Genomic DNA, 22,729 nt, shown 5'->3' with positions numbered 1-22,729 from the left:
ACAGTTGAAGGCGACACAAAGTACACAAAGTATGTATTTGGAGTTTTAATACTCCACTAAAAAGCAGTCAAGAACCGTCTGATTCTTTCACATTACTATAGTTAATCTCCCTGCCATGACAGATGAACTGTAAATGTATGAAAGAGTCTGGTGATCCTTAACTTCTTTTCAGTAGTATACTAAGATGAGACATTGTGGTCACCTTCAAGAAAAAATTAACAGCCTGGTAACGTGATTCAACCTGAGAGCCGTTGATCACTGTTTGTAGAAACACGGCAATACATGGGTATGATCTGCCGATGTAGCTTCTGCCTAATGCCAATGTTGGGGCTGTGGAGTCACTCCTAATTAGACTGTGTATGTTGTCACAAGTCTGCTTCGCCAGGTGTTTCAGACACGAATACTGTTATGAAGTTGGTATGCTTCCGTTGGATAGAAACGTCCCTTGACCATGTCTACTTTGGGTTACTATAAACGTTATAGTTTAAAAGGATCTATTCTGTGAATGTGTATGAAAGTTACGTTATTGTTTTGAATCGTAACACTGTGATGGGTTACCCAGATGAACCAGTACCCAGCGATTGTTTCGTGAAAAAAAATTAAGCTTAAATTATTATCACGCTCAATTATTATAGATAAAATATGCTTCTTAATATCTTAGTAGGTTATGCAAGAAAGTCACACGCTTGCGTGAAGAGTCATTTGAAATAGACACGTTATGTCACAGAAACTTGATGATTAAAATAATTCGAAAATTCATAAAACTTTGTCATGTGGTTAAAATACGACAAGGTGCCCCACACCTGTTGTGGAAGAATAGATTACGTAAGAGAGTTGTCTATCAACTCATTCGTAGGTTTAAGGATGCATGTTTGTGTTAAAGAGTTAACAAAGAGAAGGGACATCTCAGATGTATCAGTTGTATCACTGTTACTGTTGTCATCCACTGTGTTACCAAGTCGACTGTGATGGCGTCAGGGAGGCAATCTTCGTAAGGTATCGACGTAGCATGGAACAAATGAGAGTAGACGCATCAACTATTACATCTTGATAATTGTCTTGTCTTTAAGAGCTTCATTTGTTTGGGTGATATTTTGTGATGCATGGAGCTAAAAAGGGTGACTTTTTGGGGATAGGCGTCATCATGGTCATATATTTGGAATGCCTTGTTCCTGAAAAGACCTGATACAAGATGGCGGACAAGATAGGATTTAGCTGGTTTGAACGCTGTCTTGTTTCCCCAAATTCTCCGTCTGTAATCCAAAACTTATGGATTTGTTACAAATATGCTTTAAAAAACCTGTAACATCAAATCTTGTAACTTGTTAAATGCATATGTTGTCATCTGCACTGATTCTGTGATTTTTATTGTACGAACGACAAAACGAGCTGACGGTGACACGTCGACCAAGATGGATGACCCCCTACCGCGAAGTAAAGTGGAGTGAAGAAACAGTTGGGACGTCCACCACTTGATCAGCCTGAGTAGCAGAGTTTCACAAGCTCACTCACCATTACCAGAACCAACGATGTCTGTATCGGAGGAATTATTATGTGTTGTCGAAAGTGAGTCGTTCAACACTTTGGTTCCCGCTCTAGACCCGCTTTGTTTTTCACTAAATTGGTTAAAGATTCGGATCCTCCAAACAACATGGCCACGATTGAAGCTAGGACAGCCAAAGCCAACCTCGATGTCGACGACTTAGAACAGTAAAGTAGGTGTCACGCGCTCCGAGTCATTGAATATTCCTGTCAGGTATAAAGATACAAAATAGCGATTTCATCGTCCCCACTTTGTAAGCAAACAGCTGTGGGGCATGGCTCATACCATCAAGTTCATCTCATACAATATCAGAGCCCAAATCTATGCATCAAAGAGAGGCGGTGGGATAGCCAAGTGGTGAAAGCGTCCCTCGTCACGCCGTTGACCCGGGTTCTGGTGTCCCCTGCCGGAATATTGCTAAAAGCGGCGTAAACCCGTACTCACATACTCACTCACTATGCATCAAAGAGTACGCTGAAGGGCAATACAACCAAGACATTCATAACTGAAGACCTGACACGTTGATCAATCTTCGAAATTCGAAATATACCCTCAGCGTTTACTGACACTGTTAAAACTGAAGTTCTAAATGATTATGTTGTTTCTATAATTCATGTGGAAGCTAATACTGTTATCATTAATTTCTTGCTCTTGTTTGGTGGGTGATCTTATCGATCTTTACTATGTAATAATTCCAGTGGTCCTGGGAACATTAATCAAAGATTATTAAAGTCACTAGTTGATACAATTCCAATAAATCAGTAAATCTCTACCGTCCTCTACATTTCCATTTGACAGGAAATTAGCTTATCTCATGCCGTTGTATAAGAAAGGAAGGAAATCTCTTCTCTCGAATTAGAGACCAATATGATACCCATACTTGAGACGTTATGGAAGAGACTTGTTTTGAAACATTACACAATCAGCTTTTACAAAATTTCCAATTGGCATTTGTTTCAAGCCACTCCACTGTCTGGCAATTACTTTATATCTTTGTTTTATCTGTTGACAAGCACGATTGTTTTTGTATGATATTCTGTGAGCGTGTGATCGGATTTGGCATAGAGGCTTACTATAAATAACTTGAAAAATATGGTATTGATGTAAACTCTCATCAAGGTAAACAGATTACATTTCTAGGCGGAAACAAAACGTATTTGTAAATGCCTATCCGCACTAAAATAATCTTCATGTGGGGTACCTCAAGGGTGTGTACTTGGTCCCTATTTATTCTTTGTATACATACATGATTTGGCTGATAATCTCAATATTTCATGTCGTTTCTTTGCCGATAACACGTCTATCGGTGCATCGTATGTTAGAATTAATCACTTGGAAGAAACATTGATCTATCGTACCTCTACAACTGGTTGTATAATTGGCTTGTATAATTTAATCCCAACAAAACAACACACGTATTAGTCACTTCATCACTCAGATACTCATAAACACCACGGAAGATATAAAATGGTCTGCCCATATTGACGGTATAAGCAACTCTGCGTTTAACAAGATATTTTCTTTACTAAAACTGAAAATATGTACTCACTAGACCAACATTATCTATACCCTGTTCTCGAACACGCAGCTGAAGTCTGGGATAGCTTTACCTATGTCAACTCGAAAGGATTCAACTGTAAGTAGCTAGATTAGTTACTAGTCTTCCAAAATAAGTATCTTGAATTAGGTTATATCATGAAACAGGATGGGACACAATATCAAGCAGACGTGAAACTCAACAACTATGTACTTTATATAAAATTAACAACTTATGTCCAGCATGCTTGAATGACCTTCACCACCAAGAGTGGCCAGCATTAGTCAAATCTAAAAAATAGAAAGAATATTAGTATTCCACTTGCTCGAATTGTTACTTGCCAGCACTCCTTAACACCAGACCCACTCAAATTATGGATTAACCTTTCTCGGGAATTTAGACTTTCTTCTACACTTAATATGTAGTGTTAAATCAGACATACATTTACCCCCTTGATACTTCTTATCTAGGGACTGAAGAGCAAATATACTTCATACTCATTTAAGACAGTTCTCTAGTTCCCTCAATGCAGATTTATTTACAATAAAACTTAACATGCCAGTAAACCGTCTCTCACTTTTTTCTTGAATGTAAACCCATTAGAACTTCATAATATAACAATATTGTATCAGTTGGAGATAATTTCTCGATCCAGACAATTGTCGATGGTGATATTTCTTGTTTATTCAAAAGTGTGCAAAAATAGTATGTCAACAAGAGATTTGATTAACATATTTATATATTACAATGAATACCAATATACATCTCGTATTTTTACACTTGTGGTTCTACCATTTACATCCTCTCACCAGAAGATTTGTATACATCATTATCGAAGGAAAGGTTGCATAAGTTTATTAATTACAAATGTTACTATTTCCATGGAAATATGGCACTTTGTATGCACTTTATTTATTCCCATGTTTATTATTTACACTATTTCCGTTATCTGCGGAGTCGGACAACTTTCGCCTTATCCATTCAATCTTTTAATTGCCAATGAAATGCCAAATGCCAAAGCAATATGTAGAAATGATAATTAAATAAGTGGAGTACGTGACTAACTATTATGTTTCTACTTCATGTCCGTTATTCAGTTATGGCCTGATGAGACTTGGTACGAGTTGAATATATATATATATATCATTGCAGGATGAGCTTGCCACTACTCCTCCGGTCCCACCGCCTATCCTCGAGCAAGTCTGCAGTCATGACCACAGATTTCGTCAACGATGACACCGCCCCCGTACAGCGTACGGCCAACCTCTCACGGATACTTGCCGACCCCACTCCCCGAAAACACGAAGTAGCGGATATTCCCCTTAACACATACATAACTAATGGAATATTATATATTATAATGTTTTAAATGTTTTTGTTTTTTTATCCAAACACGTTTAAGTTACAGGATGGGTTTTGGTGTGTGTTTAGAATCTGGATACCTCTATAGAGGTTAAGGAAAACTAAGACCGCATTGAACACTTTTTACGAATGGAAAAATCAATAGAACACGATGGTCGTTGACGGGTATCACATCGGTAAAGTTTTGGTGTCAAACTGAAGATCATTATTAGGACCCGAACCAACGACCATCCTTAGAGCTGTGTTATTCTAATCGGAGATACTCACAAAGATGTTTAAAATTGCTATCATCTGTCAAGTACATGGAATTTGTACAGTTGGTATTTGGTTTTCACTTATAGATACTTAATATTGTCTTGCTTCCCCTCTCTACTCACACCCGCACAACCAGACAATCCACTCTGATTTTGTAAACAAGTTTAGTTTTGCTAATATATGTATATGTAAACTACATCTACTGCTGTGTGCTTTAACGTGTTATTTAGGAGTTTCACGCTTTAGTCTACATGGACAATCAATGGAATCCAGTTCATGGTGGTACAACACTCTGGAAAACACACAATTAAACCGTATTTCAGTTTTGTACATATTTGAAACTCCTACTAATACAACATATGTGCGTCATAGCTGTTAATGGGCACGTTGATACCGAAGTTTAGAGACAAGTCATGAAATAAATGTGACCAAATTGACGTATAAGCGAAATGTTTTAAAATGACATTGTACATTGGGTGAACTTTCAACATCCAGCTCGCATATTTTGTAATACAGTAACATTACATCACGTCCTAGGTACATGCACCTGATAAGATGGCACAGTGGGAAAATTGTCAAAGTAACACAAGATCAACAAAGGCCTACAGAAACATCCGTTCTTGGCTTAAACACATTTAGGGTATTGAGATGTGTGGCACTCGTCTATGAGTACTGGGTATGGGTAGGGTTGTCTCTTAGACACAAAGGGCATAAGGCTAGTACGACGTGATTGTGCTCTGATTAGGATTTTGTTTCAGTATTTAAAAAATGATATCGTCATCATTTTGTGACGATTATTCGTATTGTCATTGGTTGCATCTGATCATTTGTTTAACCAGACTCAAGCTTCCTCTTCATAAAGCTCTGGTGTTATTGTAATCTTTTGCGGCTTTCTAACACATGTGGGTTTTTATTGTTACATCAAACCAAGAGATATGAACAGCATGATCATTATACCAGGTATTCATGCAAGAATTCCTAATGCCTGTAAGACCGCCTCCGTGGTCTAGTGGGAGAGTGTCTGCCCGGAGAGCGAAAGATCGGGGGGTTCGATCCCCGGCCATGTCATACATAAACATAAAAGATGGTATTTGTTGTTACCCTGTCTGGCGCTTGGTATTAAGTGGCTATGTTACGACGTAAATTGTAATAAAAAGTAAATTGTAATACTTGCAGCAAATTGTAATAATTTTGACGTAAATTGTAATAACGTAAATTGTAATAAATATGACGTAAATTGTAATACGCAAATTGTAATAAAAATTGACGTAAATTGTAATAATCTCAACTTGCGGTAAAATGTAATAACTTTTTACGTAAATTGTAATAACCTTATAAGTTTAGTGTTAAAGGCGTTAAATGACTAGAACCTATCCTTGTCAGGGTTGGTACAGGGTTTATCGTACAATCGTCATTAAAGTATGGGTGTGTGGGAGGATTGAGGTCGTTATCGTACATTGTTGTATAATAATATGTATGTATAAACGTATTGGAATTTCATTTCTATGGTTGTCCAGAAGAGGATTAATTAAAAAAAACCTTAGTTTTCTTATTTATTGGAGAAATACTCTGTGTGTTTTGTTCTTAATTGTAATATATCCCATTGACGATTTTCATCATAATTGTTCATATTCTACCTAATGGAATCATATTTCAATTGGTAAAGTAGGTAGTAATATACACAATGGAATAATTATAACGTAACAAACTTACACAAATATATTGATGTGTAAAAGTGGAAAGTCTGACTTTTACTGACTGAAGCAAATTTATTTATTTTGCAACTGTATATTTGTACATATTTTATGCAGAGAGGAGTTTACTAAGTTGCAAGAACTTGTCCCCAATACAATTCTCATTTTGTTCTGTGAATAAAATATGTTTAAACTAAACTAGCAAATGGATGACATGTCATTCTGCAGTTGTCTGTGTGCAAGCTGATTTATACATGTTCATATACATAATATCAATTTATTATTATTCAAGTTTCAATTTTTTTAACGTTGCTCGGAGGAAGTAAAACAAATAATGACAATGTCCTGGGCGATGAACATGTAGGTATGTGAACCCGCAAGGACTACCTTTATCAATTATTTTACGTGCAGCTTGTGTCATGTCTGTATTGTTAGAATGATACTCTAGCAACTGTACACATTGAAATGTATGACTGAAAGATCCATCCTCGGGTTAAAAATGATGGATTACATTAGGTACGTCTATTCGACAAATAGGTTAATTGATTTATCATCCAATAGTAGCTTAGCTAGGAGTCCATTGCAATAACATTGAGTTGTGAGTTACCGAAGAGAGCTCTGTGCAACCGGACCCTGAAATTATGTCGATTTGCATTGGAGGTTTACTCAATTTGATAAGGAGCACATGACCGTTTCCTTGAAACAAACGAAACAATTCCATCATATTCATACATTATACTTTGACGAAGAATTGAAATAGAACAAATGAGTGACAGATCTCCTGTGCAATGTCAAAGGAAAAAAACCAGTCGTCAGCAATTGCAGCATAGATTTCCCATGCATGGGAAAGGAGAATACTTAATACATAACATTATAAACAATGTTTTTATAAATATCAAAAGTGGGGCGTGGATATTCTCACTTCTCACAGATAAAGAAATAATAATAAATAAATGCAAACCATGTTAACTTATGCAATATGTGTAGCAATGTATGATTAACATATGGATCATTAATATAACATAAAATATTTCCTTTCATGGGAAGAAGTATATTTAATGAAATAAATGAATAAGTGTAACTGTCTGGATTCCTTTCATATGTCATGAACAAACTAACAACAACTTACTGACAACTTTTGCTGGGATAATAACTCCTTGCCCCAACAACAAAAACAGAATCCATCATGATAACGGCACGAAAGCATACACAAATAATATCCGGTATCTTCGGGCATGTCTTGTTGAGTTTCAAAGAGCATCAGAATGTATAATAAATTTGTTGCAATCAGTTATTGCTGTAATATATCTGTTTTGGTCAAAATTGAAAGGATGGGAAATCTATAATGAAAAGGTTTTCGTCACTAACGTAAATATTCTCTTTGACCTTATACAAAGAGTATTCTAACATCATTAAACTCGGCAATCGTTGTTGGATTGCGCCAAGCAACCTTGATACCAAATTTGGTACCTCACATACATAATTTTCGAAAAAGATAATTACGTTTTTCATAAGTTATCACTAATTTGTGACATATATACGGACAAAAATTACCTTAGAGGATAATTTTCTCTGGGGGTTTAAGAGGATTAAAATAATTCCAGCTAACATCAAGCACTGTAATAAAATATTGAAATTATAGCATACCTTCTTAACATTCCAATGAAAAGAATAGTGACTAACTAAGAAACCAAATTATATTTATCTCCGATACTATGCCCAGTATACAGTTATTACAGTGCTTGATGTTAGCCCAAATTACTTTAATCCTCTTAATCTTTCAGAGGAGGTTATGTTTTCAGGGGATTATTGTACGTATATATTTCGTATCAAGGTTCCTTGGCGCAATCCACCAACGCTTGTCGAGTTTAATGATCTTCAAGTACGTTTAAAGGTCAAAGAGAAAATTTACTTCAGTGACAAACATATTTTCATTATAAATTTTCAATTCCTTTCTATTTGGATACAAGCAGATATATTTCAGCAATTGATTGCAAGCAATTTGTGATAATTCGTATACTCTTTGAAACTGTACAAGAGTTATCCGAAGATACCGGATGTTATTTGTGTATGCACGGGATCTGTCAACTCATTTGTTGAATTTGAATTCTTCCTCAAAATAAAATGAATTGTATCAATATGATTAAATTCCCCCTTTTGTTTCAAGAAAAGGATCATGTACTCCTTATCAACTCGTATAGGATTCCCTCTGCAAATCGACACACTGGTTGACCAGCCTGTGTTTGTACCCTTCGTCATCACTCGTTCAGTCGTTTCGAACTTGTCAACGTACTGTTGAAGCAAGTCATGAAAAAAACATCTTGAATAGCCTTATAAGAGTATTGAACAATATGTCACAATTAAGTTATTTGTCGAATATACGGATGTGTATCCCATCATTTTGAACCCGAGGATGGATCTTTCAGTCATTTAAATTTATCGATGTTGACACCACCCTTTAATGATGATTGTACGATAAAGCCTATACTTTCTAACCATCCCTAACTTAACAGTTTTGTACGTTTGTCATCATACACAGTATTTCTCGAATTGTTCATGTGAAACGCAAGCTCAACTGACGAAGATCATTTCTAGTCTTGGACACTACGGTAGTAAGGTTATTACAATCTACGTAAGAATTTATTACATTTTACCGCAAGTAGAGATTATTACAATTCACGTCAATTTTTATAACAATTTTCATATTACAATTTACGTCAAATATTATTACAATTTACGTTGTTATTACAATTTACGTCAAAATTATTACAATTTGCTGCAAGTTTTACAATTTATGTTTTTATTACAATTTACGTCCTTTACAAGGACTGGTCGGTTCAGAGTCAGTAAACTGTATCTGAGGGGGGTATTTATGTTAAACTGCGGCATGATACCTCAGTGAGATAGTACTACAAAATCCACATTAGTCCGGACTCGTACAAGCAGCCACACACACACACGTGCGTGTACGTCGCTATGTAAGTGCAAGAATCTTGAATGCGACGTTAAGCCCCATTTCACCTCACCTAATGTCTGCATTTGATTTTACATGTGAGGGACATCAATCCCCGCCTTGCAGCTGTCACACAGCCCGCGGTGTTCTAGCGACCATGTGCGGTACAACACTGATGCCAATTACTGAGAAATCTCCTGTCAACGACAGACATCTAGCTCTTCCTATTCAAACACTATTAAATAGATAAGTCTCCGGGCTTATAATCCATCTGCGACATAGTATAATAATGAACATACGAAAACCGGTACATCGTGAAATAGAGTGAGCTCGGTTAAAGTAATAAATTGGATGATGCAACCATAATTGCTATAATTACCTTTAGCGTTGTACGACATATAACCTATGGCAGTTAAGAAAGACGAATAGTACAATCTCAAGTAGGTGCTAAATCTCTCCGTGACCTTCTTGACGCTGCAGTTAGTTACATCAACAGAGATAGGTGCCCAAACCTGTTGAAGACACCGAGAGTTCATAAAACATGTGCACCATGACTGCAGGCTGCAGAAGCAACTGGTGTATGTAACTTTACTCCAATATATGTCATATTTCATGGTGTAAACGTATTTGATATACTTAGTGTATATTTCATAGTTTACAGACCAGTGCTCGCGCACCTGCCTATAGACAAATTACCAAAGCGTATTTTGAACGGAAGAGACAATAACAGGATTGATAAATACTGTTTGGACTGTACAGGTTCTCTATCTGCAGCTTCACAAGAGTTGATGTTAAGACGTTAATTTATATATATGTTAAGTCGCCCTTCTTTGAGAACATACTGTTTCTTCGATCTTTTCATGTGGAAGATGAATGTCAACACGCAAGTATATTCAGATGAAAGGATTTATTATAACACTCTGAAGGTTGGGCTCTCTGCCGTTGTCAGTAGCTGCACAACAGCTGTGTAATGGCACTGTGTGGTAAAGTATAGGCATGTGGGCATATGTTAATGCAGTTTGGCCAACACTACACACGAAATGAAATAACGCTTTTAGGAAACTAACACTTATAAAGTGTTTAACTCGAATTATATGTTTTATCGTTTCATATCCCCATCCTCTTTAATCAGTTTCAAAACGACACAGTGAACTGAGGACGTTCTCCTGTAGCTGTAAATTCCCCCTCTTCACACTACCCAATGTTTACTGTTAGCACAAAGCAATGCGATTGTATTTTTCTCTCACTGTATATCCTACCTTTATCTGCTGTGCCGTTGCTAGGTTTTCTCCTATAATGTTTGGTATGTTCCAAGTACCGCCCTCGGAAAGTGATGGCAAACACTACCATATCCTGGAGTTAGTTGATAAAACACAAATTTCTTCTTCGGAGTAAAGTGCGATATGTCAGATTGTTTCCAGGAATGTAATTGCTTCCTTTTACATGTTTGCAAAGAAGAATGTATTTGAAGCATACACAGCGGCGAACTATCATCAATATCAATGGGGGAGATGTTCAATATGTGTACACCTGTGTAACTACATGTGTTTAACGGTGGATGGTATCTCCAAATATACGTCATGTCAGCGGGGATAGATTATGGTATGGCTGTGGTATATTGATTTGACAGGTTAACGAGGTAAAGTATAATCTTTGAACATATGTTTATAACCGTTTTTAAAAAAAATTAATTCATTTTTGACATAAAGGCTTTTTACTAAATGCTTTATATAATGGACCTGTGCCCTCAGAGTTTCTATGAATAAATGATCTATTTACCTACTCTCCTGTAGTACACAACAGTCTTAAGTATACCATTCCCTCCATATTAGTGCAGTGAGATAGCATCATGTGGCAATTAAGAGTCCGATACCAATTTCATAATCGTGTGTCTATTTTCAATTAAACTACTCAGCCAAACAAGAAGTGTAAAACACGTTCCGTACGTCTGTCTTGTGATGACTGTTACACCACGTATAGTCAGGCGGTGTGTGTGTGTATATATATATGCGTGCGTGCGTGTGTCTGTCTGTGCGCGCGCGTGCGTGTGTGTCTGTATGTGTTTTGTCCGGACTAAAGCCGGAAATATAGTCCCAGCCCACTGCGAGCATACCAACTCTCAGCCGACCAGTCCTTACCCCCTTAATGTCGAGCTCCAGGCAGGGTTACAAGAACCCTCGTTTAATATAATTTGGTTTGACGCGTCCAGGAATCGAACCACAGACCTTCCGCTCTCCGCCAGACGCCCTATTCTCTAGATCACAAAGACGGTCACAGAATGATTGATTTATGTTTTTTGGTGTGTTGGGTGTACATATATTCCAATATGAGTGAGTGAGTGAGTATGGTTTTACGCTGCCTTTAGCAATATTCCAGCAATATCACGGCGGGGGACACCAGAAATGGGCTTCACAGATTGTACCCATGTCGGGAATCGAACCCGGGTCTTCGGCGTGACGAGCGAACGCTTTTATTCTAATATGAGCAGTGAGCTGATAATGTTCTGATAATCGGCATACACAGGGCCACATGCAGCACCGTGTTGTATCCATACAGTTCCAATTCCCACCCCGTTTTATAAACGCACATAATTACATATTTATATTAAAATCAGTAACCATAATTGTCTCTTAGCTTGTATAAATTTATTGTTGTTTCTTGGTTGCATTTGAGTGAGTTTGTGAGTTAAAATCTAACGTCGCATCAAATGAATTAAATATGAGGATATTAAGATTCAACGTAAAGAATATAAGCATTAATCACAAAAAGTGGCAACGTCCGTCCAAACAGAAGCCATTTAATTGTATCACACAAGATACACAAATACGAAATTATTTTTCACATACGCATCAAGGAAGTTCCTTAACCAATAGTGTTCACATTTTCAGAATCGTGTGTATTTATATGTTGTACGAGTTGAAATCCTGGTTACAATCCTACCAATCCCACCCACCTACGATATAGTAATATATTTATCTACATCTATTGGCGCGTGCACCCTTGTCACTCATACACCGCCGTGACGTCACCAAGAGACTACAAAACGCCCCTCGGCTATAAAAGGAACGGTAATCACTGGGTGACAGTGTTAGGGCAAACACAGCGCGAACCTTTGAAGCAGACGACAAGAAATAAGCCAAGCAGACGACATATTTCTGATTTATCTGAATTTACAGCTTTATCAAGACAGTACCGACATTTCCCGTTCACTTGTCGCGAGCGAACATGAGACTGTCGATGCTGTTAGTCGTGTTGGGTGTGCTGACTATTGTCAATGGGAGTCATCAGTCCCAATGTATTCAGGGTATAAACTGTCAACTACCAAACTGCTTCTGCAGTACGTCGCGTCTAAATATGGACTTGGAGGAGATTCCGCAAATTGTGTACTTTGGGTTTGATGACGCTTTGAATGTAGAAATGGCCAGTCACTACCGACGCCTGTTTTCACCCGACAGAAAGAACCCCAACGGATGTCCAATAACTATGAGTCTGTACGTCCAAGATCAATACACGGACTACCGATTGGTGCATGAGTTTTACAACAAGGGGATGGAGATCGGAGTCCACAGTGTCACGCACACCTCAATCAGCACAGGGGACAAACTCAGGTACGAGGCGGGTCAGCAGAAAAAGAACCTGGCCACCCTTGGACGAATTCCAATTGAAGACATCGTCGGATGGCGTAGCCCCAATCTGAAGACAGCTGGAGATGTACAACCAGATATTCTTAAGTCTTTGGGCTACACTTATGACATATCTTTGACTTACACTCGAAGCAAGTTAGGGATGGAACGCCCATGGCCTTACACACTGGACTATGGGTATCCGTTTAGCTGCATGGTAAGCCCGTGTCCCAAACCTGGATCTCGCCACCCTGGATTCTGGGAAGTACCCGTCAATTCTTTAGTGGACTACAAGAACGCCTACGCTTGCGCGTATGTTGATGGCTGCTTCAACCGGCCAGATACAGAGGAAGATGCTTTTAAATATTTATGGCAAAACTTTTTAGATTATTATAATAGTTCGCGAACACCGTTCGGTTTTAATATGCATGCTGCTTGGTTCTGGTCCGAGCATAATCTGAATGCTATGAACAGGTTCATTGAGCAGGTGCGAGAGATGAAAAATGTTTATATTGTTAGTGTGAAGCAGATGCTGGACTGGGTGAGGGAACCTACTCCCATTTCTCAACTACAGACTTTACCCACATGGAGATGTGCCGCAGTGCAGGTGTCAAGCAATGCCACAGTACCAACTACGTCAGTTTCAACACCAACTACGCCTTCAACAACCACGACTACACCGCCAACAACATCCACTACGACGACAACCACAACACCTACTACTACTACTACTACTACTACTACTACTTCTACTACGATGAAGCCCACTACAAATATTCGATTTCCTTCGACGACAACTCCTAAAGGCATAAAAAACACTAAGTTTATTACTAAGGTGCATCCGTCGCAGACATTTGTTTCAGGCACTCGTCCGACAGAATTTGTACAAGCGTCTCCTCAAGTGTCTCACAAACAGAAGCCACCAACGCCCAAGCTTTCCTTCCCGACAGCTGTCAGCAAACTATTGACAACAGCAGCAAAAAACGGGGAAGCGACACGAGTACTGAGCTCAGCACAAATGCAGTTTCTGCAGTCAACTGCATCATCTGGACTCCCATCTCACTCGCGCTCTTCGTCATCATTGCCGTGTATTCAAGGCTGGAACTGTAGGCTACCTGGCTGTATGTGCAGGACAACCCACCCGCCAGGGGGTTTAGCGGAGACAGAAACCCCTCAGATGGTGTATTTCACTTTCGATGGCCCAGTCAACGTGAACTCGTACATGAACCTCGTGCATCTCTTTGATTCTGCCAGAAAGAATCCCAATAACTGCTCCATCTCAGCGACAATGTTCGTGTCTAAGAGTAGTAACTACATGACTTACCTCAAACGTCTGGCTGGCATGGGAATGGAAGTTGGGCTGAGAGGGGACGACATGGACGCATATCGACGATCCAACTCGTTAGAGACAGACCTGAACAACGAGATCAACTATCTCCAAGCCAAGCTTCCCGTCAGAAACCTCAAAGGGTGGAGAAGCCCCGCTTTAAAACCTCTTGGAGACGCCCAGTTCAAGATCCTCAAGTCTCAAAACCTCCTGTATGATAGCACTCTGTCTCTACCAAACCCTCAGACCAAAGGGGGCTTCGCTTGGCCTTACACGCTCGACTTTCGCTGGAGGGATACATGTGATATTAGTGGCTGTCCCATTGGGGCGTATCCTGGATTATGGGAGGTCCCCATTGTACCTCTTCTGGACTACACACAACGCTATCCCTGCACGTACGCTGACGGCTGCATGTTCAACCCACCAACAGCAAACGATACCTTCAACTTCTTGTGGCAGAACTTCAAGGAGCATTACGATGGCAACCGAGCCCCTTTCGGTGTAACACTGAGACAACAGTGGTTCTCCCACTTCATCTATAAACCCAACTTGGCAGGACTCGACAGATTCATAAGGACGTTAGTGTCCATGCGAGATGTCTATGTTGTATCCATTGAACAGGTTCTGGACTGGATGAAGAACCCAACTCCGCTGGGGGAACTTGGCTCCTTCCTACCATGGCAGTGCTAGTACATTGGCCTTCAAATATATGTACATCCCTGTGGTAAAACATCATGTATATAGTTTGTTGGAAGGTTCCAGATAACTGACAAGCATATTGTGATAGAAATGTGCACTGTGTCATTTGAAAGTGTTATTGTAATTAAAAACAAACAGACGCACCCATCGCAGGGAACTTATTGGAAAACTTATTGTTTTCATTTGAATTAAGTCACGGGAGTCACATGTTATTTCTATGATATTTTAACTGTCATTTATACACTAAAGAGTAACCAAGCATTCCATTACAAAATGAATTACTTTTTGTATTTATCATTTATGTTTGAAACATCATGCATTTGTCAAGGTTTCCCCTAACGGCGTATTTTTATCATATGTCTTTATTCATAATCGTTTATCAATGTTTTTGTGAGCTCGTAATTGGAAAGGTCCCGTGTGAATCTGTGATTGTATACCGAATTTGTTGTACGAATGCTAAAGCGATAAAGACTTGACATATTGTAATTGTTGAATAAGTATTTATAGCTATATTATTTAAATCTAATATGTCTTGTCTATCATTATTTATGTACAGTAAATTGACTTGCCGGTTTGATATAAACTATTTTTGTGCACTAATACATCCATGATTATATTTATGTTGCTTTAATTATATAGTCACTGAAATAAAATATAACATCCTACATTTGTGTTTTTATGTTACGGTTTGGTATTTTTTTAACATGTACAACTGTTTAGTCTTAGCTATATCGTAGTGAGATTACACTTACTATAATTATCACAAAGCAATAACCGAACGTGTTATGTTTGTCTTGTGATCATTGTGACGGTACATTTACGAACCGAGTGTTAACGAAACAGAACAGCCCGTTAAGTGATGAACGAACACTACAGAAAGGGCAGTGTTCCTCTTGTTCCCAATTAAGACAAACTTGCATGTTCATGAATAATTATCTATACCTGTGACATCATCACGAGCCCGACACAAAGAACGTTCACTGTTTCACTTCCTTGACAAGCTGTCATAGATGATGATCGATGCTTTGTGCAATGGTTTATTTCATGTAGACAGTTGCATGACATGGACAGGGAGGTAACTATGCTATTTCTTCTCTAAAGCACTGCGAAGAGTGCACTCATTTCAACCAAAGAATCAACCAGAATGTGTATTCTTTCTCTGTTTGATTTACAATATTGTGTTTAACTAATCACAACGTTAAAAAAGGATTGATAAATGAGAGTGTTTTTCGTTCTTGCTACTAAAGCTAATTTAGCTTTCTATGGCGTTGAGAGAATCTTATTCATCTCGCCGATCAGGGTTTGCTATCCATCATTCTTGTCATTCAGGGTATAATATTTGTATAATGCTAATGTGCAATCAAGCATACGTAATACGTATACCCACTTTGCCGGATGCCCAATGTGTTTAAGGGGTTGATATACACGGTATATCGATTACACTCTTCTACCAAATATACACCGTACACGCTTTTGTACACACTTGTGTATGCCCTTTTGTCAGATTGAAGACAATGTACCTATGTAGAATTCTTGGATCGGATTGTCAGGCTTGCTGATTTGTTTGATGCACGTCATCGATCCCAATTGTGTGGATTGATGCTCATGATGTCTATCACTGGGTTGTCTGGACTAGATTCGAATATATTTACAGACCGCCGTCATATAGCTGGAATATTGCTGAGTGCGGCGTTAAACAACAACAAACAAACATCACCTCCCTGAAGCAGAGTGTCACTGCCCATGACGTCAACCTACAGCCAACCACCATCTTCACAGATGTCGAGACAGAAGCCCAGAACGCAAGCCCACGCAGTGTTCCAGTGCTAAAAGAATGGTTGCATGTTCCATCAACGACAAGCCATATGTAAACGTGTGATGGACTACGTGGGGCCTACACAAACAGCGACAGCGACTTTTTATCAGATGTCCCTTTTGTCATTGGCGAGACTGTGCAACGTGGAAGACTTCTGGTTGTATGCCCTTGTGCAGGTGCATCTGTGCCCCAGACCCTAGAGAACATATTAAGAAATAAACCCAACTCAAATCTAGAAGTCTAGATTGCCCCAGTTTCAGTATTCATGTTTGAACTGACGCATGGACGCTAAAGAGTGACGTAATCGTGGACGCGACGTTGAACCCCATTTCACCTCAACTCACTAAATTCATATACGAATCTATCATGTATCATGTGCATTACTTAAAGTGCTATAATTTATATGTGTGTAGCCAAAATTTACTTGCATGATTAGCGCTACAATTTATGCATAATAAGGGATTAATATAAGTGCCTAAAAAGGCAATGCCATAAAATGTCCTGTTGGAGTTTACCAAAGTTGTTTCTGTATGCTGTACGTCCCGCGAGAGCCACATCTGCTTATAAGGAGGATATCTCTATTGCTGTGGGGCTTATCAGGCATCCCACCGAGTCGTCCCCTAAAAATATAATAAGTTCAAATAACAGAGAAATTCAGACTAAACCTTACAGAGTGAATACTGGAATATCAGACAAATACACTCCGCGTGGGGATGTCAAACTATCAGTCTGTGTGAGGGACAAACATTGTATCTGTTGGTGTGTCAAAGTGGCAGTCTGTGTGAGGGACAAACCCTGTATCTGTTGGTGTGTCAAAGTGGCAGTCTGTGTGAGATACAAACCCTGTATCTGTTGGTGTGTCAAAGTGGCAGTCTGTGTGAGGGACAAACATTGTATCTGTTGGTGTGTCAAAGTGGCAGTCTGTGTGAGGGACAAACCCTGTATCTGTTGGTGTGTCAAAGTGGCAGTCTGTGTGAGATACAAACCCTGTATCTGTTGGTGTGTCAAAGTGGCAGTCTGTGTGTGGGACAAACATTGTATCTGTTGGTGTGTCAAAGTGGCAGTCTGTGTGTGGGACAAACATTGTATCTGTTGGTGTGTCAAAGTGGCAGTCTGTGTGTGGGACAAACATTGTATCTGTTGGTGTGTCAAAGTGGCAGTCTGTGTGAGGGACAAACACTGTATCTGTTGGTGTGTCAAAGTGGCAGTCTGTGTGAGGGACAAACCCTGTATCTGTTGGTGTGTCAAAGTGGCAGTCTGTGTGAGGGACAAACCCTGTATCTGTTGGTGTGTCAAAGTGGCAGTCTGTGTGAGGGACAAACCCTGTATCTGTTGGTGTGTCAAAGTGGCAGTCTGTATGGCGAACAAACACTGTATCTGTTGGTGCGTCAAAGTATCAGTCTATAACTACAAAGGCGTTTATCGATGACAATAAATATTTTTTTTTATATTTCTTTCGAAGATCATTGTAAAATGGACAGACAAACACAAAATGAATTTCATTTTCTAACTCTAGATTACATAATGGACAAAATATTTTCAGTTTTTCAATGGGCAGTTTTCTTCTTTAATTGACAAATAGGTCTAGTAAACCAAGTTGATATTTAATGAAATGTTTTCTTAAGTTTTTTCTGTAGTGAGTACTGATAAATATATTTCTTGTTGAAGTAAGTCTTGAAAGTTTTCATAACGTGAACTATCCTCTAAAGTGGAAGGTCATTCTTGGTAGAACATATTTATAGACCGATTTCGAAATTCATTAAGGAACATATTTACATTTCCAACTGACTGACATAGCCATATAAAACCAAAACCATGCGAAAATAAAAGATTCCTTATATGCGATGTCCAAGTATTCTTTCCCATGTTATCTAAATAAATGTGGAAGCATGTTATAAGCTAATTTAGTGAGACGTTGTTCATGCATATGAAAGATTTTAAACCAGCATTTTAAACATCTAATCTGAGAGTTAATATACAATGGGTATCTACCACATTCGCCGTAAACCATACAATGTGGTGTAGAAGACCCGACACAAAGAAACCTTTTACATGCTAACAAGTGAACCTTCTCTAAACAGTCATAACGTTGAAATCCCCATACTTCAAAACCATACGATAAAATTGGTTGTATTTGGGTATCAAAAAGCTATATTAGAAGATATTAGGTGACATCATACCAACTTTATGAGCAATAGACATTAAACTTATTAAAGCTTTCTTTGCACGCAAGGACAAGACAGGGGCATATTCTTTTCAGTTCATTGTGTGTGAGAACCAGATTCATAAATATGAATAGTGAGCTACTATATTGATGGACTGACCAACGATTGACCATCTTTCTTTCCATGCTATAGGACCACCTTTTCTAAAGATCACAAGTTTAGTTTTTTCCCCTAATTTTCTGATAATTTCCATTCTTTCATGTGTGTACTTAAAATATTGAATTGCCTTTGTAAACCAACAACAGTATCTGACACTAATTGACATCGTAGCATTAATATTTCTATCAAATCTGGAAACATTTGGATTCCATGTTTACCATTGGAAGCTATTTCGTAATATAATTCATAAATGAAATATGAAAATAAGACCAGACTCAAAATACAGCCTTGGCTTAGGCCCAAATGACAATCATAGACAGCTGTTACATCATCCCCACAACGAACACATGATCTCACATTAGAATACATTGATTATAGAATAGTAAACATTTTCCAACGTAAACAAGCCTTTCGTAAACGTCCATAATTTAAAGCGATTAACCGAATCAAAAGCCTTTATGAAATCTACAAATGCTACATACAAATTATGCTTACGCCGTGACAAGGTTTTTTTGAATAAGTGCATAAAGTGTAAATAAATGATCTGAGGAAGAATATATTTTCCTGAAGCCAGCTTGAAGCCAGCTCATTAATGAAATACCTCTATAGTTATCTGGGTCACTCCTGTCTCTCTTTTCATGCAGGGTATTATTATAGAACATGACCAATTGCTGTGGAAAACACCATTTTCAAATAACGTATTGAAACACTTGCAAAGAAATGGCATAACTTCAAATTTAGAACACTTCAACATTTCGATAACTAAATCATCAGGACCAGCTGCTTTTCAGAGAATTCCTCCCTAGATTCTCAGGTTTGTCATGCCGATCAGTGAGACTCTGGAGCTCAGGTGGTGTGATGTGGTTGTGGGCGTGTCATCTGTTCATGTTGTCAGTTACTTGTTTGCCGGGCCCAGATTCAAGGAACCGTCTTGATACAGTTGACATGCTACTGACTGGGGCGCTTAGCACTCAACATCGCTGGTCATAAGCGTGTTGTTGAATGATGAGTTGAATGATTGATAGTACATGTTACCCATCTGGTTGAGTAGTCAGACAGGGAGGTGGGGTAGTCAGACGGGGAGATGGGGTAGTCAGACGGGGTGGTGGGGTAGTCAGACAGTGAGGTGGGGTAGTCAGACGTGGTGGTGGGGTAGTCAGACAGGGAGGTGGGGTAGTCAGACAGGGTGGTGGGGTAGTCAGAAAGGGAGGTGGGGTAGTCAGAAAGGGAGGTGGGGTAGTCAGACGGGGTGGTGGGGTAGTCAGACAGGGAGGTGGGGTAGTCAGACGGGGAGATGGGGTAGTAAGAGAGGGAGGTGGGGTAGTCAGACGTGGTGGTGGGGTAGTCAGACAGGGTGGTGGGGTAGTCAGAAAGGGAGGTGGGGTAGTCGGAAAGGGAGGTGGGGTAGTCAGACAGGGTGGTGGGATAGTCAGAAAGGGAGGTGGGGTAGTCAGACGGGGTGGTGGGGTAGTCAGACGGGGTGGTGGGGTAGTCAGACGTGGTGGTGGGGTAGTTAGACAGGGAGGTGGGGTAGTCAGACGTGGTGGTGGGGTAGTCAGACAGGGAGGTAGGGTAGTCAGACGGGGTGGTGGGGTAGCCAGACAGGGTGGTGGGATAGTCAGAAAGGGAGGTGGGGTAGTCAGATGGGGTGGTGGGGTAGTCAGACAGGGAGGTGGGGTAGTCAGACGGGGTGGTGGGGTAGTCAGACAGGGAGGTGGGGTAGTCAGACGTGGTGGTGGGGTAGTCAGACAGGGAGGTGGGGTTGTCAGACGGGGTGGTGGGGTAGCCAGACAGGGTGGTGGAATAGTCAGAAAGGGAGGTGGGGTAGTCAGACGGGGTGGTGGGGTAGTCAGACAGGGCCGAGGGGTAGTCAGACGGGGTGGTTGGGTAGTCAGACAGGGTGTTTGGGTAGTCAGACAGGGAGGTGGGGTAGTCAGACGGGGTGGTTGGGTAGTCAGACAGGGTGGTGGGGTAGCCAGACAGGGTGGTGGGGTAGTCAGACAGGGTGGTGGGGTAGTCAGACAGGGTAGTTGGGAAGTCGGACAGGGTTGTGAGGTAGTCGGAGAGGGTGGTGGGGTAGTCAGACCGGGTGGTATGGTTGTGAGACAGGGTGGTTGGGTAGTCAGACGGGGTGGTGAGGTAGTCAGACAGGGTGGTGGGGTAGTCAGACAGGGTGGTTGGGTAGTCGGACAGTGTGAATGGGTTGTCAGACAGGGTGGTGGAGTATTTTGAGGTGGTGACACAATTGTACCCAACTGTACACAAATGTACCCAACCGCTCGTACACATCCCTGTGTGTATACATACCCTCGCACAATGGATACAGAATACGGATAGCCACGGCGAAATCGAAAGTAAGTGTTAAAGATGCCAGGCACACTGTCGGTGAATTGAAAAAGATAAGGATGTACCAGGTGAACTTTGATTACACCAGGAAGAGACGGGGACACCATCCCACATGTCTGATTCGCCTAGAAACATCAGTCTTGATCAAAATCCACCAGAGTACGAGTGAACTGCATGTCGAGCTACTTCTCGAATGTCAAATAAAACATCTCCAAATCATAAACGATATCTTCTCATGAGTGTCACGTGTATCACATAGTCAGCTATTGTAGATTATAGCTAAAATGGATAGAATTATCATTAAACTGCCCGCTTGTTGTCAGAAATGAGCGGGCCACTGTAACTTGATAATGCCCTCATATTGCTGGACGACGGGCCATTATCACGCCCGTTGGTAGGTGACGTCAAAGGATAGGGATAGGTGACGTCACGTTGAATAGTGACGTCATCTGTTTTGTTCTATGACGTTTCCATTTTTGTAAAAGTGGGTCAGTGACATTCGTGTTGATTGCAATAAATGTTTCAAAACCGATATTGTTGTTTCTTGATATTTGATAACAAATTCAATCCATTTTAGCTATAATAACGGTAACGGTATTTTTCAGGGCATTATCATTTGCAGAAGCCCTCGGTCTTTTCAACTGCCCTCCTTTGTCGGGCAGTTAATCGAAGACCTCGGGCTTCTACAAATGATAATGCCCTGAAAAATAGCGTTACCCTTATATTTTAAACTGCAGGTAAATGTGATGATTTAAACTTTCATTTGGGTATGTATACATTCCCATTATATGTGTCTAAATTTCTATTAGAGATAATTATGTATGCTGTTGATCTTACGTATGCATATCACACATTATGCTTCAGACACAAATACATAATTATTTTTACTATCGGCTAACGTATGTTTATCACACGTAATGGCTCAGACACAAATACGTAATTATGTATACTATCGGCTAACGTATGTTTATCACACGTTATGGCTCAGACACAAATACATAATTATGTATATTATCGGCTAACGTATGTTTATCACACATAATGCCATCATATACACGTTTAACAGATTAAACATCAAGAGATTTTCATTATACTGAGGGCCCTAAAACAACTCTCTTGAATCCTTAAATAATGCCATGGTGTGTAGTTGCTTGTGGACATCAATAGATCAATAGATAGCTACAGGTACATCTTTCAGGTCAAGTTCCAATATACTGGCCGATCATGGAGCAACCACACCATAAGCCTTA

The 22,729-nt window shown here is 39.7% G+C and overlaps 2 protein-coding genes across 2 annotated transcripts; one reads left to right on the top strand and one right to left on the bottom strand.

Moving 5' to 3' along the window:
* Window positions 1-12,569: 12,569 nt before the first annotated feature.
* On the top strand, window positions 12,570-14,984 carry LOC139464839 (uncharacterized). The gene has a single exon (XM_071246374.1). The coding sequence runs from the start codon at window positions 12,570-12,572 to the stop codon at window positions 14,982-14,984; it is 2,415 nt and encodes an 804-aa protein (XP_071102475.1).
* A 1,931-nt stretch (window positions 14,985-16,915) lies between these two features.
* On the bottom strand, window positions 16,916-21,422 carry LOC139456011 (zonadhesin-like). Its single transcript, XM_071237532.1, has 2 exons — window positions 20,169-21,422; window positions 16,916-17,005 (listed from the first exon to the last, which is right to left on the bottom strand). Exons 1-2 carry the CDS (start codon window positions 21,420-21,422, stop codon window positions 16,916-16,918), a joined length of 1,344 nt encoding a protein of 447 aa, XP_071093633.1.
* Between the last annotated feature and the right edge of the window lie 1,307 nt (window positions 21,423-22,729).

The sequence above is a fragment of the Haliotis cracherodii genome, unplaced genomic scaffold (genome assembly GCF_022045235.1).
Source record: "Haliotis cracherodii isolate W230 unplaced genomic scaffold, xgHalCrac1.p SCAF_1, whole genome shotgun sequence".
Classification (NCBI taxonomy): domain Eukaryota; kingdom Metazoa; phylum Mollusca; class Gastropoda; order Lepetellida; family Haliotidae; genus Haliotis; species Haliotis cracherodii.
This window is presented reverse-complemented; position numbering and strand designations above follow the sequence as displayed.

Excerpts from the sequence above, each read along its gene's own strand:
- LOC139464839 (XM_071246374.1), top strand. The coding sequence starts at position 12,570 with ATGAGACTGTCGATGCTGTTAGTCGTGTTGGGTGTGCTGACTATTGTC.
- LOC139456011 (XM_071237532.1), bottom strand. The coding sequence starts at position 21,422 with ATGTGTACGAGCGGTTGGGTACATTTGTGTACAGTTGGGTACAATTGT. Across the intron at positions 17,006-20,168 it reads CTGACTACTCAACCAGATGG|GGTCTGGGGCACAGATGCAC; the intron begins GTAACATGTACT and ends TATGTTCTCTAG.